A 15,958-nucleotide genomic window follows, 5' to 3' on the forward strand; every position below is an offset into this window, starting at 1 on the left:
CACTGTTCATCTTGCAGCAAATGGGCGTTTCACAAGAGCTTTTCTGCAGCCCATAAAATGGCACAATGGAAGAGGACTGAAGGGGAATGCTCGGTCCACGTTGTTGGGGGTGTGCAACTACTGGATTAGTGGCTGCAGGGGGAGATTGTTGTTGTTATCTCCAAATTCCAAAATGATCAACAATTTCAGAAAATAATCTACACATGTTTCCAGAAAGAATACTTAATTTCGGTGTGAGCATGTCATCAGACCAAAGTAACACACCTACTTTGTCCCATTCACTTTTACTACCATGAATGCCAAAGTGCAATCTTTTTTTCTGAGTAGAACCATGTCCAGTTTAGCAGTCAAGTCTGTCCGGTCATTTGAATTTTAGTAGGCTGATCTAGTCCAAAGTACTAAACCCTCTAGTTCTATAAAAAAGAAAAGACAGCTAAAACTGTTTGAAATGCACAGCATTACAACCTAGTGCACTGGTCTCTGGTAAGTTACACCCAGATGTTCGGTGCGCAATGTTTGAATGAAGATGTGTGCAGAATATTCATTGTGTGACATGGTTTAGGTGCAAATGCACTGTGCGGAGCCAGGAATGAGACGCAGACACAGGGGAGACATGTTTGTGGTTACAAACCTTTATGTACATAAAAATGGCTTGGAAAATGCCTCACTATGCCTAATCTATGAGGAACGTTCCTACCTCCCAAAACTAATGAGTCTGTCTCGTGTCAAGATGTCCAAATAAAAGGTCTGTCCTATGTCTGTAATCCTATTCTGACCTCACACTCTGTGTAAGGGAATTGACTCTTGAGGTTTCCAAGTTCTCAAATGTACAAGTTCAACACAAAAGTTGAAATCCAACAAAAAGGTTTCCAACAATGTTCAGTTTCAGAGATCAACTCCCTTACCCAGATTATTTATCTTAAGTTACACCACTTCAAAAGAAATGCTTAAATTCCAAGAGGATTCCTCTCTCCCCTACACTTTTCCTGGGCTATCAGCTTTCTTCCCCCTTTATACTTGGCAAATTGCAAGGGAATGTCTATTCCTAAAGGCTCTTTCTTTTTATACAATTCCACAACAGTTCATTATTGCAAGGGTATGGCCTTCCTTGATGTTCTTTACAATAGGTATTTGGTCTTCACCCGGGACACTCTGACACCTGCTCTTCTCACACAGATGCCTAACTTTCACTCCACCTGGTGCACCTTCCTACCAGGACTTTATTATGCAGACCTTGATTGATTTGTAATTTATTATGCGCATATTCACAAGTAGTTCAAAGCACAACAAGGCATGGCAGGGGGAACTGATGGAGGACAAAACCACAATCTTACTATGCCTTGTGACATTGAGATTGTCCAAGTGCGCAAACAAGAAAGAGCAGGGGAGAGGGTACAAGGAGTAGATCACACAGAGCAGCAGGGCCCTGAATTAAGTGCTGGGAGGCTGAAACTCCAAGGGGCAATCCCAGCCTGGTAGTGCAAGGTTAGTTAGAAGGCAGTGCAAGTAGGGGCAGGCGGCAAGTATAGGGGGGCTAACCAGGGGTGCCTGGTGTCCTGTAAGACTCTGGGGACACCCAGGCAGCCAGTTAGCAGACGGGTCAGGAGCAAGGGAAGGTTAGCCGGGTAGAGGGAGAGAGAAAGGGGAGGAGACAAGGTAGGTCTTGAGGAGTTTACGGAATTTAAGGAGCTCTGGCTCAAGGCGGAGAGAGGCAGGGAGGCCATTCCAAAGGGAGACGCCTGCAGAGGAGAGAGGTCCACCCCCCAATCTCTGCTTGGAGAAGCGACTCACCTGCAGAGAGTTAGAGGTTGATGAACGAAGGGCTCTAGGAAGAAGGTACTTAGGAAGAGAGAGTTGGATGTAAAGTCTTGTGGACGATGCAGAGGGTCTTAAAGTTGATCCTTGCAGTCACCGGGAGCCAGTGGAGGGATTTCAAGTCCGGAGAGATGCAGTCCCTGGGCTTGAGGCCAATGATAAGTCTTGTGGTCCTGTACTGGATGAGTTGAAGAAGGCGAAGAGTAGAGGTGGGCGGATTGAGAAAGAGGCTGTTTCAGCAGTCCAACCTACAGCGAACCAGAGCTCTGGTGACAGTGAGCTTCTGGGGGAAGGTAAGACAAGGGAGAATACCTTTGAGCAGGTATAGCTGGAAGTTCGCCTTCTTAGCAAGGTCTGTGATGTGTGGAGAGAAGGAGGGTGTGGAGTCGACAATCACTCCAAGGTGTTTTGCCTCACCAGAGGGTAAGGGCAGAGAGCCCAAGCGGAGAGGGAAAGCAGGGGTCCCAATGAGAAGGATCTCCGTCTTGCTGGCGTTGAGGCATAGACCGTCAGAGGCGCACCATGACTCAATAGCAGATAGTCAGGGATGAGCAAGAAGGAGGAGGCCGAGGGAAGCCTGAAGGAGAGCTGTGTGTCCTCTGCATAACACAGAAAGTTAGAGGTGAAGGTAGAGCTCAGGAGGGCCAAAGGGGCCAAATAGATGTTGAAGGCCTGGGTAGAGGATGGAGCCCTTGGGGAAAACCACATGTAGCGAGAGCGAGCGAGGTGGTGGAGTGAAAGGAACCAAGGTGGACCTGGGAGGGGGCGGTCCAGGAGGAAGGTGGTCAGCCAAGCCAGAGCCTGATCCGTGATGCCAAAGATCTTGTGAAGATGATTAATCGGGAGGTTGTGGTTGACCGCGTTAAAAGCAGAGGAAAGAGAATGAGGACAGAGGGAGAGCTAGAGTAGAGATTTTAGAGCAGATCTTCACGGGTGCTCAGGAATGCAGTTTCCGTGCCTCTGACTGCTCTGAAGCCAGACTGATGCTCCTGGAGACAACCAGCAGATTCAGTGTGGAGGGTTAGCTGGGAGATGGCTAATTCCTGGAGAAGTTGGCTCAGGAAAGGAGTAATAGAGATCGGGTGATAGTTTGCCAGAAAGGAGGGGTCAGCAGAAAGCTTTTTTAGAAGGGGGTACATTAGGGAGTGATTGAGAAGAGAGGGGAAAGTGCCAGTGGTGAAGGAGTGATTACAGAAGTCGCCCAAGGCTGGAGCGAGAGATCAAATGTTGTCCTTGATGGTTCTGGAGGAGCAAGGGGGGTGGGGGGATCACCTGTTTAGATGAGACTTTTAATTGTCTGGAAAACATCTTCAGATGGCTTTGCGTGTGCCCTGTCAAGCGTTGCACTCCCGTTATGTCTACTTTCGCTGTGCGCGGTTCCCAATGCCTTCTCTCTTTCTGCAGTGGACCGCCCACACCCTGGTTTCTCCAACCTTGTATCAGTTTCACCCCTCGGTCTCCTACCACGGCTTGCTTGCCTTCAACGTAGTGTTCAGCGGTCCCACGGGCAGCGCAGCAGCTCAGTGAATGCAGCTCCCTTCTCTCCTTCCTCTCATCAGCTGCAGCCTGTCTGCTTTTGAAATTCCTGTCTTGCTCACTCATTTGCCAACAACTATTCTGCTGCGTTGGTCACCCGGTCTTTGTAATCCTTATTACTCTGTTGCTCTTCCTCATGTCAGTCATTATGGGGGTACTTTCTGAATAACTTAAAGGACTGGAATACTGAGCCTCCTGGGAAGTGATCCGCACTACTCTCTGCCTCTTCCCCATCCTAGTTGCCAACATATCCTTCCTAATCGGAGTTTGGGGATTAACCACAATAGATCTGTTAGGAGGTGGGGGAAGAGTGTAACACTATGCCATTCCGTCATGGTGACTGAGGAAACATCCCTGAGGGGGTGGGGGTAGGACTGGGGGTGTATTTGCTTTCCTCCGACAATGTCCTGTCACTCTACCGTGGCGTACCTCCCCCTAGATAGTCCTCCCTCATATAGCCGTCCCGCGGGTTAGGCTCAGGTAGCGGCTGCCGTCTCCCGGCAATATGGGAGGGGGGGGTCACCTCAGGGAAAAGAAGTGAGGACATTGTCCGATTCATCACAGTACCCTAATTCTGTTCCTATGACAGGTGGTCCATATGAAGAAAAAATTAAATGAATGAAAAATGGCAACTATGGGGAGGAAATGAATTTGTTTTTCTTGCGTGAGCAATTAATAAGCACGTATAACCTTACCACTGTGTCGGTCAATTGATAATGCTCTGAAGATATAAATATTTTGCTTTCATTTTAGGGGTTGGAGATTTAAACTGCTAACTTGGATCTATTTTAGAAAACAAGGTTGTACACTGGTGTTTCAAATTACCTTTCTCAATGCCAGTAATTCTGTTCTGCCAATTATAATCTTACATTCCATTAGCCAGAAAGAACAAATATGTTTATCTTTTGCAGGTAGATGGCAGGTAAACTAAAGTGGGTAACTGATATCGAAAAGTCTGTACTTATAAATAACTTTGAAAAGAGAGGATGGATTCAAGTGTCGGAGAGCGAGGACTGGAACTTTTATTGGTAAGATTCATCATTGTTGCTCATTTTTCAGCAACTTTGCATTGCTGTACAGTCCATCCTCCCAAATACAGACAGGTGCTATACTTGATCTTTCTATCACATCCTAAGTTTGATAGCCTAAAATATTCAAACTGGCTAAATAGTTATTTCATTCTTTAACTGACTGTCTTAATTAGTGTTCTTGCTGTTGAATGAGGCCTGTTGCATGTATTTCCTTGTGTGTTATTTTATGCACGTGTAGGTAGAGGCAAAGTGCCCTGGTACACTAAAGCCATTGCAGCAGCTCGTCAAATAATTTCCCCTCATGCCATTTTTGCCCTTCATATTTGCTGGATGCTCCTCGTTCAAGTTACATATATTTGCCATGAGTAATTGTACTGCTTGGTGCCAAACCGCACAACCATTTGTAATTGATTCTTTGTGTACCGGTCCACTCAAAAACAACCTCCATTATGTGTTGTAACATAATGTTAACAGACTTGTTGATAACAATGGTTTGTTGAAATGCAAGTCCCCAAATGCTGCCCCATGCAACCACACACGTGTCATGTGTTCTAGCTCACTAGCTCCCCCTCTCTCGCAAGCACTATCTCTATCATTTGTCTAAACCCTGTTACCTTGCACTATTAAATAAAATGATTGAAATCTCCACAAAAAGTGTTTACTTTGATGTGGTTTTAATTAGTGTTTACAAGTTGTCAGCCGACACGTGTTTCAACTCCTCGGGGTCCTTAGCAAGGCTGGTACATATACATAAGTGACCATTGTGACATTAAGTGATCGTGATAAAGGTGAGTATCAAAATATGAAATTCATACGCTAAATCGTGTTTCAAGAAACGATTGCGTTTTACAGCCATGTTTAGCATACAGATTACATCAATTGGAAAAAGGGGTCATAGGCATATGTGTTGCTTAGATGATGTCCATGTTAAAGATAGCACAGTCCCAATGGAAGAAAAAGGAGGAAAGGGAAGGAAGGAAAAAGTTGTACAAAGTGAGTTCCAGGATAGTTTAGGCGTGTGTTTTTAGAAAAAGTTTGTGTCGATGCGAAAATAGAGTAGTTGTGATTTGCTTATGGCCTTACCTAAGTTTGGATTGATGACTCCACATCCTGTTGGATCATGGGTCTGTAAACACTAATTAAAACCACATCAAAGTCAAAACGTTTTGTGGAGATATCAATCATTTTATGTAATAGCGCAAGGTAACCGGGTTTAGACAAATTCTCTTGCCAAAGAGGTGTGGGTAGCACCTCTACTCACCGGTCACCATGCCGCTAGACACAAGCAACCCATTCTTAAACAAGAGTATAAAAACAGAGTGAAGCACAACTGGAGTCCAAAACCTAGTGCCTACTTTGTATGTACAAAATCTTTAGGGACTGCATGCACACACACTCTTGAGATAGAAGATATTCCGCCATTATATCTCGTACAGATGACATACGGGCCCTTTTCGCACCCAGAGGCTCAACAGACCATGCATTTAGAAATGTAACTTATCCAAAAGAAGACCTAGGCAGACATTCATGAAATTAGCGAAACTATCCTCAAAGGAAATCAACAAATCTGGGGGAAAAGTATGCAACAATATGAAGACCAAAACAAAATACCAAGGGGACTACGAAATTTGATATTCCCAGACTTTGAAGATACAAGAGACACAGATCTGGCACAACAATGGGAAGAAAACCTAGTACATAGCGCAACAACCATGATACTACTACTAATAGAACATGCAGATCGAATGAATGGCAGATTGGTAACCCAAATCAATTAAATTAAGGCTGAAATTGACACTTATGATGCACCGAAATGCATCCGGCCAAGGTTAAAATGAGAAAATTACATACATTTTTCAGAGATGATCGAGACTGCAGGGAGGATTGAGTCTTTACTTATCAGTCCAAATACGACCAAACAAGTACTAAATCACGGGAAAGTACACCAAACCGCTCCCCCCGCAAACCTGGAAGCAGAAAGTGTACTCCCCATATCTGGTTGATCAACCATTAACCTAGACCCAACAGCTACTAAGATGTATTTTTTAGAACAAATGCAACAACACAAGAAGGCAAATTGCTTGAATACAAAAATGGCAAAACATGTCCACTTCTCGGAACCCCTAACAAATACTGCAACAGGAACAAATGAAGGAGAGGCAGGAGGGCTCGTAAACACAAGCAACGACTTGGAAAAAGAAATGGGGAAAATGGCCAACAAGATTGCACTTGCAGGACAGGACATCTCCCAGACTTATGAACCTATCTACAAGACAACTAACAACAATGGAAAGGAATTTACTTAATAAAGGATTGTCTTTTTCACCAGCAAGTTGCAACAATTTTGTGGACCTACAAATAGACTGGTATAAATGTACCTGTAGGTTCAAATTAAAAATAATTACTTTGCAACCAAACCTACTATGTACAAAAAAATGATCGCCAAGATGATTCCTAGAACTACCACACTAGGAAACCTACATGACACACATCTATTAACAAACCTTAGATGAAGAAACCCTGACTAGCAAAGAACTACTAATGGCACACCTAGATATTGAAGAAGTGCCCATACAAATACCAGAACTCAAACGCACCACAACTATTTGCATAGAATGTTAATGATACTTTCCAGCAAGTAGTGACATTAGATCTCCACAAGCTAGAAGATTCAAAACAGCTCAAAGTGGAAAACATGCAGAATCTGAACAAATATTAACTGGAAGGCCTACGTAAACTTAAGGAAGATACTCAATTTATGATTAAAGAAGCAGATAAAGGTGGTAATATTGTTCTGATGGACAACAAAGATTAAACCCAAATGGCGAACACACACCTTTACACCCCCGGAGGATATACTAAACTAACTAATAATCCGATCCAACCCATCCTAAGAGATCACAACGTAATGCTGAAAGAATATGCAAACAAGGGTTTGCTAACTGATGCAGAACACCAGTACAAATCAGTGACCCACCCAATAATGCCAACCGTATATTTTTTACACAAGATACACAAGGCATACATTGATGTCCCCAGTGGCAGACCAATAATGAGTGGCATAGGTGGAATAACAGAACCCCTAGCCAAATATATGAATAACATGATCCAACCCAACAATATCATTATACCTAAGGGACTCCATGCATACATTACAAATATTGGAACAAATCCGATTTCTTCATTTATGTTTTCCCCCTTGCAACCCTGGGTGTCTAGGCTCTTTACACCTCAATGGACCATAAGTTGGCATTAGAAAGCATTGACTTTCTATTCTCAAGCAAATCGGCCTCATACTTTACCCATTTGAAAATGGCAAAAGATGTTTTGAATTTCTCTTTATCCAACAACATTTTTCTTTTTAACAAGGAGTATTACCAGCAAACCAGAGAGATGGCGATGGGAGCAAGCTATGGCCCCTTACTGGCAAACTGCTTCATGCACCTATGGGAACATAAACATGCCCTCAGCAATACAATGTTTATAAGGAATATCATAAAAAGGTACCATTACATAGATGATGTAATACTCATCAGGCAGGTCAATGAAGACCAACTGAAGATGTTTGTACAATACCTTAACACAAATTATTTTGGAATCGAGCTAACCAACCATATCATCGCCACACAACTGAAAAACCTAGACCTTACCATCAAAGTCGCAAATAACAAACTGACTACACAAACGTACCATAAGCCAACAGAAGTGAACTCTGTATTATATGCAACCAGCTATCATAGAAGATCAGTTATCACTTATATCCCGAAAGGCAAATACATTAGAGCCAGACAAAACTGCAACACAACTGAGGCCTTTTACAAAGAATGAACTTTTGGAACAAAGATTCAAAGACGGAGGCTACAAAACAGGTAGTTTAAGACAAAAGAAGAAACTACTGCCTTGTAAAGACAACCACTATTAATACCCAATCAAAAGGCACAACGAGAGGAGAAAACTATCAGATTTGTAGCCAGATACAATGAAGACAGTTATCAGATACAAATGATCCTAAAAGAACATTGGTCGTTATTACGTATGGATGAGGATATAAAATCAGACCTCGGACCATACCCAACACTATCATTCAGTAGAGCACCAATACTTCGCACCATCCTACGCCCATCAAATATGGCCAAAAACGAGAATGAGGCAAACAGTTGTTGAGTCCAGCAAGACCAATTGGTTTTACCAAATGTGGAACTCGCTCTGTGTGTGGGTATGCTGAAAGAACCTAAACTACAACTTTCAAAAATTGCAAATACTTCACCATTAATGAACATATTAATTGCTGTACCAAATATGTAATATATACGATAATTTGCATATGTGAAAAAATGTACATAGGAAGTAAAATAAGAGAGCTTCAGACAAGAATCTGGGAACTTCTGAAAACAATAAGCTCACAGAACCAGAAGCTCCCATTGGCGACCCATTGGCAAGCGAATCATCAACTTGATGACTAAAAGAAAATCAAATTTGTGGGACTTCAAACTGTCGTATGTGGAACCAGGGGCGGGAACTGGGAACGGAAACTGAAACAACAAGAACCAAGAATGATCTGCAGATTTAGATGTATTATGAATGGTTTAAACAAGGAACATGAATTGAATGCATTTCTGTAAAATCTATAGCATAAATGATTACAAAAGAATAGCATGAATTAAACATATGTTTCCCCAAGGACAATTGGGGAGGGAATGCTGCCCAATTGGACACCTAACTTATGGGTATATACAAATATATTTAAACATCTCTAACTGAACTAAAGCGGACAAATATCAGGTTTATTTAGTCATTGACAGAATAACTCATTGTAACCACTCTCTCTAATTTGGCGTATCATCTAACTCCGATACCCAGCGGGTAGAGGGACTCGAGCAATCAAGATGTGCTTCTCGCACTTAATCAGCATCTGTCTCTAAAACATGTTTTAAACTAACCAATGCGCTTGAGCAAGTGCACACTAGACCAGTGTCTCCAACACACCCATGTGCATGCACGGGGTACAACAGCTCCATTGGTAGTCATTACTATGGTCTAAGTGGCCAAATCTTTCCTCTTAGCCTATAGTCAATGCTACCCATTAGGACACCCAACATATGGGTTTACAAATAAATCTCAACATCACCAATTTAATTGAAGCATACAAATATTGGATCTAGTTATCTAGATTCTAACCATTTGTAGCCGTTATCACTGCTTTGACAAATCGCGTGGAGGTACTAAAACAATAAGATGTCCTCCTCACACACCGGAGCATCTGCAAATAAAACAAGTGGTCTAAACGCCAACCAATGCGAATGCCCACAAGCCAATGCGGCCCACCTGGACCCCTTAACATATGGGTTATACCAATTAAATTTAGCATCTCCTTTTGCAATTCAGAGTTTAAATATCGGACCATGTCTCTCCACACTAACCATTGTGTAGCTATTTCTCTGTTTTGACAACTCATTCAGGGTGACTTAAGCCACAAGATATGCTCCTCGCACTTACTGAACATTTCCGAATATAATGTGTGGGAAGACCCACTCCTCAGCCTCCAGGGGCTGTTATTCCCCTTCTGGGTGTTGGTTTCAGCAATTGGTGTCTTTTTGTGTATTATTCCACACCCCTGCCAGTCTATGTGGTGGTGCAGGGCCTCAGGGTCTCCCTCCCTCAGGCCCTGGCCCTCTCCACTCAACTGTTTGCTCAATGCGTTGCCCCCGGGATGCTTTCCCCTCTTTAGGTGGTGGGGGTGTTAAGGGGGGGGGCCGGAGGGCAAAGGTGATCTCAGGTCTGCTCCTCGGTGCGCCACTGCACATTGCCCAGGAGCGCCCTGCCGCGGGGGCGCCGCTGGTTGCAGGCTTCCTCCTGACTTCTCATGCGGGGGTGGCCACGTCAGCCACCCTTCTGAATAGTCTGGATCCCCTCCGGCTCCTCACCTGATGCACTTCACCCGGTGGCCTGGTCTCTAACTGGCCGCGGTCAGCAGCCTTTTCTTCACCAGCCCACACCGGCAAGGCGCTGCACCCGCGTTGGCCTTGCCAGTGGACTGTAACTCTGTTGGCGGGGAGGGAGAGTCTCCGCTTTCACCTGCCGCTACTCCAGGGTCCCGCTTGGGCCGCCGCTCCTCGACCTCCACCACGGCAGGAGAGACCTCTGCACCCGCTGCCCTAGCCCGGCACGTCCCGCCCTCCAGAGCCGGGCCGGGATGCGGGTAACTGCACAACGGTTCCCGCACTGTAGGAGGCCGTCAGATACCAGTCCGGGGCTCAGACAACCAAGCCCGAGCCCCGGGGCAGCGCAAAGTCCTCCTGGGGGACTGCACGTTCCGTCATCAGGAGCACAACTCCCCAAAGCTGGTTAGGGACCGCTATTCACCATAACTCCATATTAAGTTTGAGGCTGGGAACGAGCTTTGCGTTCAGGCAGTCTTTTTGCCTGCGCCCCCTGGTGGCCTGCATCTGTAGTAACTCTCAACAGTTTGTGCCCAAGTATCATGAAGATAAAGCTGGGTAGTATGCATCTACAAGGTTCTTGCATGGGGAAAATGTTTTCCACAGGTGCAATACATTATTTAGAATCACTTTGAAATACAGCTGTTTTGTCACTTGTGTTTTCGAACAAAGTTTTAAGTTTACGCACAAATTGGATAGTTGTCAGACACTTTTAACTCTCTTGCGAAGGAGGAAAATCGTTTTTACTCTCTCATTCTAAAAATTGGGAGTAAAATACTCACTCCAAAACCGTATCTGGGGCACTGCTAGAACCGTATACTTGACATGTCCCAATACAATGGTCAGCAGCGTCATGCCATTGCTGATCATTAAACACCTGACTTCCATCACACTTCCCTACACGAATAAAAGGCGGAGCACAAAAACACACTCAGCAAGGCAAAGCACATGAGGAAACAGCAGTTCCAAGATGGCAGTTTATTACGAGGAGAAAGACGGCGAGACCAGAGTGGGTTGCAAGGGGAGAAGTGCGCTTGACCTTTTCAGACTGTTACTTTCGGGAACCTTGGAAAGTAAGAAACCTAAGACCAGGAACGAACGCTGAACAAACCTGCATTGTGTATTGGAGGTACTCGGGGCTGTCCTGCATCGATAACCAAGGCGGGGAGAAGCATTTGCCATTGTGGTACTGTCCTTGTCTCCTACAACAAAGCAGCGCTAGTAAAGACAGCACAGTTGGAGAGACTGATGCCAAGCCAGCCTGTGTTAGAACCAAGGTTGCAAGCGACAATATTTTATGAAGAAATCTAAAGAGAACAGTGTTTGAGACGTATGTGACGAGCGAAATGAATAAAATTGAAAACCAGAAGAGTGATTGAACTTTGGGAGGCCAAGCAAGATACCGTAGACCGAGTGGTCCGGCACCACGCGGGTGCTCATTCGAAGGTCTCTGTTCGGTATCCAACTGATTGGCAACTGTTCAAAGGGGATTTTGAGATCAAAGTGGGTCTGTAACGGGATAAGCTAAATCCTGTGCACATTCAAAAGTCTTCGATAATTTAATGCGAACTGCCATTGGTCTGAGTCTGGTTGAGGGAGTCTAAATGCAAAGGAGAAAGGATCTGAGCCCGGCTGATGGCGATCCGGGGCGAACCGTTAGTCACCTGAGAAGGAACTCATGGTGAAACAGTAAAGACAGCCACAAGTGATCACAGTTCAAGGGTGTTTATTGAACTTTATAATGGGTGAGGTAAACGCCTAATCTAAACCTAAATCTAAGATGGGAGCATGCTACGACCATCAAATAATAATAAGGGCGTCCTAGTGGCATCTTGTCAAACAAAAAGGCCCTATTCAAAAAAACCGATTGCCAATCCTTACTACTAAATTACAAAAAGAGTGTGGGATAAAAAGAAAGAAGTGTTCACAAAATAAGTCGGGATGGGATTGGTGTTTCCCTTCCCCCACGTTGGAAGCACAGGACAAGACTGCACTCTCGAACACAGCGCGCTCCTTGGCCTCGTCAGCACGAGGTTCACAGTTCAGTTCAACGATATCAAAAACCTTCAGAGATTAAGTCTCCTTCTTGCAAAAGCCTCTTACATTAGAAGGCTGGCTGATTCAAAGAAAGAAACAGACAAACGGAAAGTTGCTTTGTTACTCTTGTACCTTGTGTGATTGAGATCTCCCTCCATCGGGCTCGGCTCACTCTTTCAACGTTGGCCTCCCTCTGTCTGGTTCACTACGGCCTTTCAAATAATGGTTGTCATATTCAAAATGTCTTTTAAACAACTCCCCGCTGCGGACAACTCTCGACCGGGTTCGCTCTTGTCGACCTGCTATTCCCCTGTGTAATACTCTTGATTCCTTAATAATTTTACAAACCAAAGTTCTCTGTGGTCTTGCACCTGGGTGATTGCTCTACGCCCCTAGGATCTTCCCCCGCCAGGTTCGTATCCTCCTTGTAAAAATGTGCCTCCCTCCGTTGGGATCACTATGGCCTTTCTTTAACACAGTTCCTGCATTGCTCATTTTCTCACAATTGACACCACTCTCCTTCGCTCTCACCTGAGCAGTATGAGGCGGACGGGTCTGAGTGGCTTGATTTGGCATCCTCAGATCGCTGCTTCGAGGATCCCTTCTTGTCGAAGAGATGGGGCCTGTTCCGGGAGGTCGCCACTATGCCCTGAGGATGGTAACAAAGGGGCTCATAGGCAAACCTCCTGGAATCAGCCAGTTTTGCAGGGAAAAAGCTGTGAGGCGTAAAAAAAAAAAACCCTGCTGATGACAGCAACAGTCGAGCAGGATTCAATGAGGTCCATTGGAGCAGTAGACTGCCTGATCTCTTGTCAGCTCCGTGCTCACTATGTCTACAGAGGATGTAGCGTGGAACAAGGTAAGCCAAGCAGGAGAGGTAGCGAGGATCAAAAGAAGAACAGCAGGAGGCAGCAAAAGTAGGCAGAATATCCGGCAAGGCAGGCCAGAAGGGGAAAGAAGGAACGGAGGAACCAGAAAACAGCATCAGTACCCAAAGAGGAATAACTAGGGTTGTAATGCGAGGAAGAGGGCGGAGCGAGCAATGGATATAGTAATCACTTGATAGAACGAAAGCTAGTCAGTGAATGTACTTTATTAGGAAAATGTTACGGGATATCTATGGCGGCGCTTCCATTTGGGCCAAAGCTTCCATGAATGCATATTCATGACAATATGCCCCTTCTTCTGGGTAGGAGATCCGGGTTTTCTTGGGTGCAGACAATGGAACTGTCGGATCAACCTGGAAGCCTTGATGTGTGTAACAGGTTCCCATGAGTCTTCTGCTGCACAGTATCCTTTCCACTGAACCAAGTATTGGAGTCTGCCCTTGCGATACCTAGAATCTTGTATATCTGCGACCTCGTATTCCACAGAGGAAGGGTCTTTCCCTTGTCTTTGTTGATTTATCTTTCTTGAGTAGGGATCCAGGCTATAAGATTGTAACAAAGAGGCATGGAATACGGGATGATTCGTTGGAGACTTTTGGGTAGTGTCAATTTGAATGCAACAGGATTGATTTGTTCCTTGATGGCTCGGAGAAAGCTTAGATGGATGTACCCATCTTGGGAGTTGTTTAGTGGATAGGCAGACTTGGTAACCCGCCTTCCATCCAGGAACCGCTCTGCTATGAACATCAGCTTGACGCTTGTAGCGTTGTTTGCTATCAGTCAGGTTCTTGTGGGCATCTTTGTGGGCCATGGCAATGGAATCCAAAAGAGTCAACGGTGAAAATGAAGGGGGCGGCGGGGTTACATCACTGTGTCTGGTTGTCTCTCCTGTTCATAGTGCAGATGAGGGATCTTTTGTATTAGGATGTACTGTGATTGCCTCATGGCCGAATAAAGTTATTTGATGATGATCAATTACCACATCATCCCAATCTACACTTAATCCTCTCAAAACTCCCGAACAAGCTTTGGTGTTAGGCTTCCTCCTCCTGAGTACCTCGAAAGGAATGAACAGTGTTACACATTTTGTTGAATCTAATCCTCCCACTTCTTACAGCTAGAGGCACTAATATAATATGGTCTATTATGACTTGGTTGAATCTTTCAACAATACCTTTAATCGCTTGGTGATAATGAGGTTTTGTGATGGTTGAGTCCATTGTCTCTGGAAAAAATCCTCATCCCACAATAACAATAGAGCCCTGTTATCGGTAAGGTTCAGACATTCATACCACACTCTTGGAAAGATCTATGCAAGGAGGCAAATGGCTTCCTTACTATCTGCTTTCATAATTTCTGCAATTTTAACTTCTGTTTTGGAGAAACGATTGCTAATCACCAACACATACTTTGTCGTGTAAACGGTTTACTAAGTAATTAATATGCCTAGATCTTTTTTGCTGAATACGCTTACAAAAGGCTTGTGATCTGTCCATATGATAAATTTAGTACCTCACAGAAAGGTCTGAAAATTGTTCACTGCCCAAACACAACCAGGGTTTGAAATTGCCAGGAGGTGGGTGCTATTTAGCTTCTTCTTGTAGCCAAGAGGAGCATGGTTAGCTTGACAGCAACAGATACTAGGAGCTCCTTGTGCCTCCTTTGGCAAACTGGTCCCAGACAACCTACCTGACACTAACTGTGGGTGTTTAGAAATGTAAATAAAGGAGCAATAGGCCAATGTCACGCACTCCACTCACTCTCCCTCCAGTTCTTCTAGGGCTCCCATTTCCCACCCATGTACCTCCAGTTCCCCCCTTCCTCTGGCCCGGTTCCGAGACTCACATGTGCTTTCCTCGAATCCTCAGGTGCCACGGCGCCGGGTGCCACAGCGCAGAGTTCGGCATGCTGCTTGCTCGCGGAGACGCCCGCTCCATTGGCGTCTTCCCTGGCGCTTGCGAGACCGGCTTCTTCCGCGTCACATGACCACCGCCTCCCGCTCGTGCGTTTCTAACCTGCGCTCACGTGATGCGGTCAAGGCTCATGTGACCGGGAGGAAATGGCAGCGCTAGTATTTAAACGGCTGCATCGTAGGGCTTTGGTGCTTCACAGCTGTTCTCTTGGACTTCTGTACGGCGCTATTCTTGTCTTTTGTCACTTTGGATTTTTGGACTCGGATTTCACTACAGACTGCTATCGGATTACCCTTGGCTCTGGTTTCTACTTCTTGGATTCATTGCTACGACCACGGACTGCCTCTCTGATTCCTACCACTACGTTCCGCCTTCATTGTGCGGATTCTGGTACCCGGTGGGCCCGGCTCTTGCAACACTGCTGGGATCCCTACACTGCTAAAGAAACAGCCTTGTTGGGTCTCGGAACCTCCCCTATAGGTACAACTGATTCTCCACAGACACCTCCTGGTAAGACCGTTCCACTTATTTGTTGATTGGTTGTTGATGCTGTTTTGGCTTAATACTTAACCAGTGTTTTCCTTACAGTGGTTCGGGGTTCCACGAGTTCCGCAGTTCCGGAAGAACATCTCCCACCTGTGGCCTCAAAGGTTGTACAGAGAGTGGCTTAGATTCTCTCTGTGCAGCACTTGTGGGCAGAGGACTCTTGGACTACACGACAGTTAAGACACAACAGTCTGTGGAGCCATCCTGTCGTGTAGCCTATGGAGGGAGCTGCAGATGACCCCTTGACCACTATG

The 15,958-nt window shown here is 45.1% G+C and overlaps 1 protein-coding gene across 1 annotated transcript in view; it reads left to right on the forward strand.

Moving 5' to 3' along the window:
• Positions 1-15,958, forward strand: part of TTLL1 (TTL family tubulin polyglutamylase complex subunit L1) — a 500,816-nt gene that overhangs the window by 37,662 nt on the left and 447,196 nt on the right. The window contains exon 2 of the mRNA XM_069628218.1: positions 4,263-4,379. Within this exon, the coding sequence (XP_069484319.1) occupies positions 4,267-4,379 (113 nt within the window). The 5' untranslated portion in view covers positions 4,263-4,266. The remainder of the gene's footprint in view (positions 1-4,262; positions 4,380-15,958) is intronic.

Source organism: Ambystoma mexicanum, chromosome 12, assembly GCF_040938575.1.
Source record: "Ambystoma mexicanum isolate Mex_15411 chromosome 12, UKY_AmexF1_1, whole genome shotgun sequence".
In the NCBI taxonomy this organism is placed as follows: Eukaryota; Metazoa; Chordata; class Amphibia; order Caudata; family Ambystomatidae; genus Ambystoma; species Ambystoma mexicanum.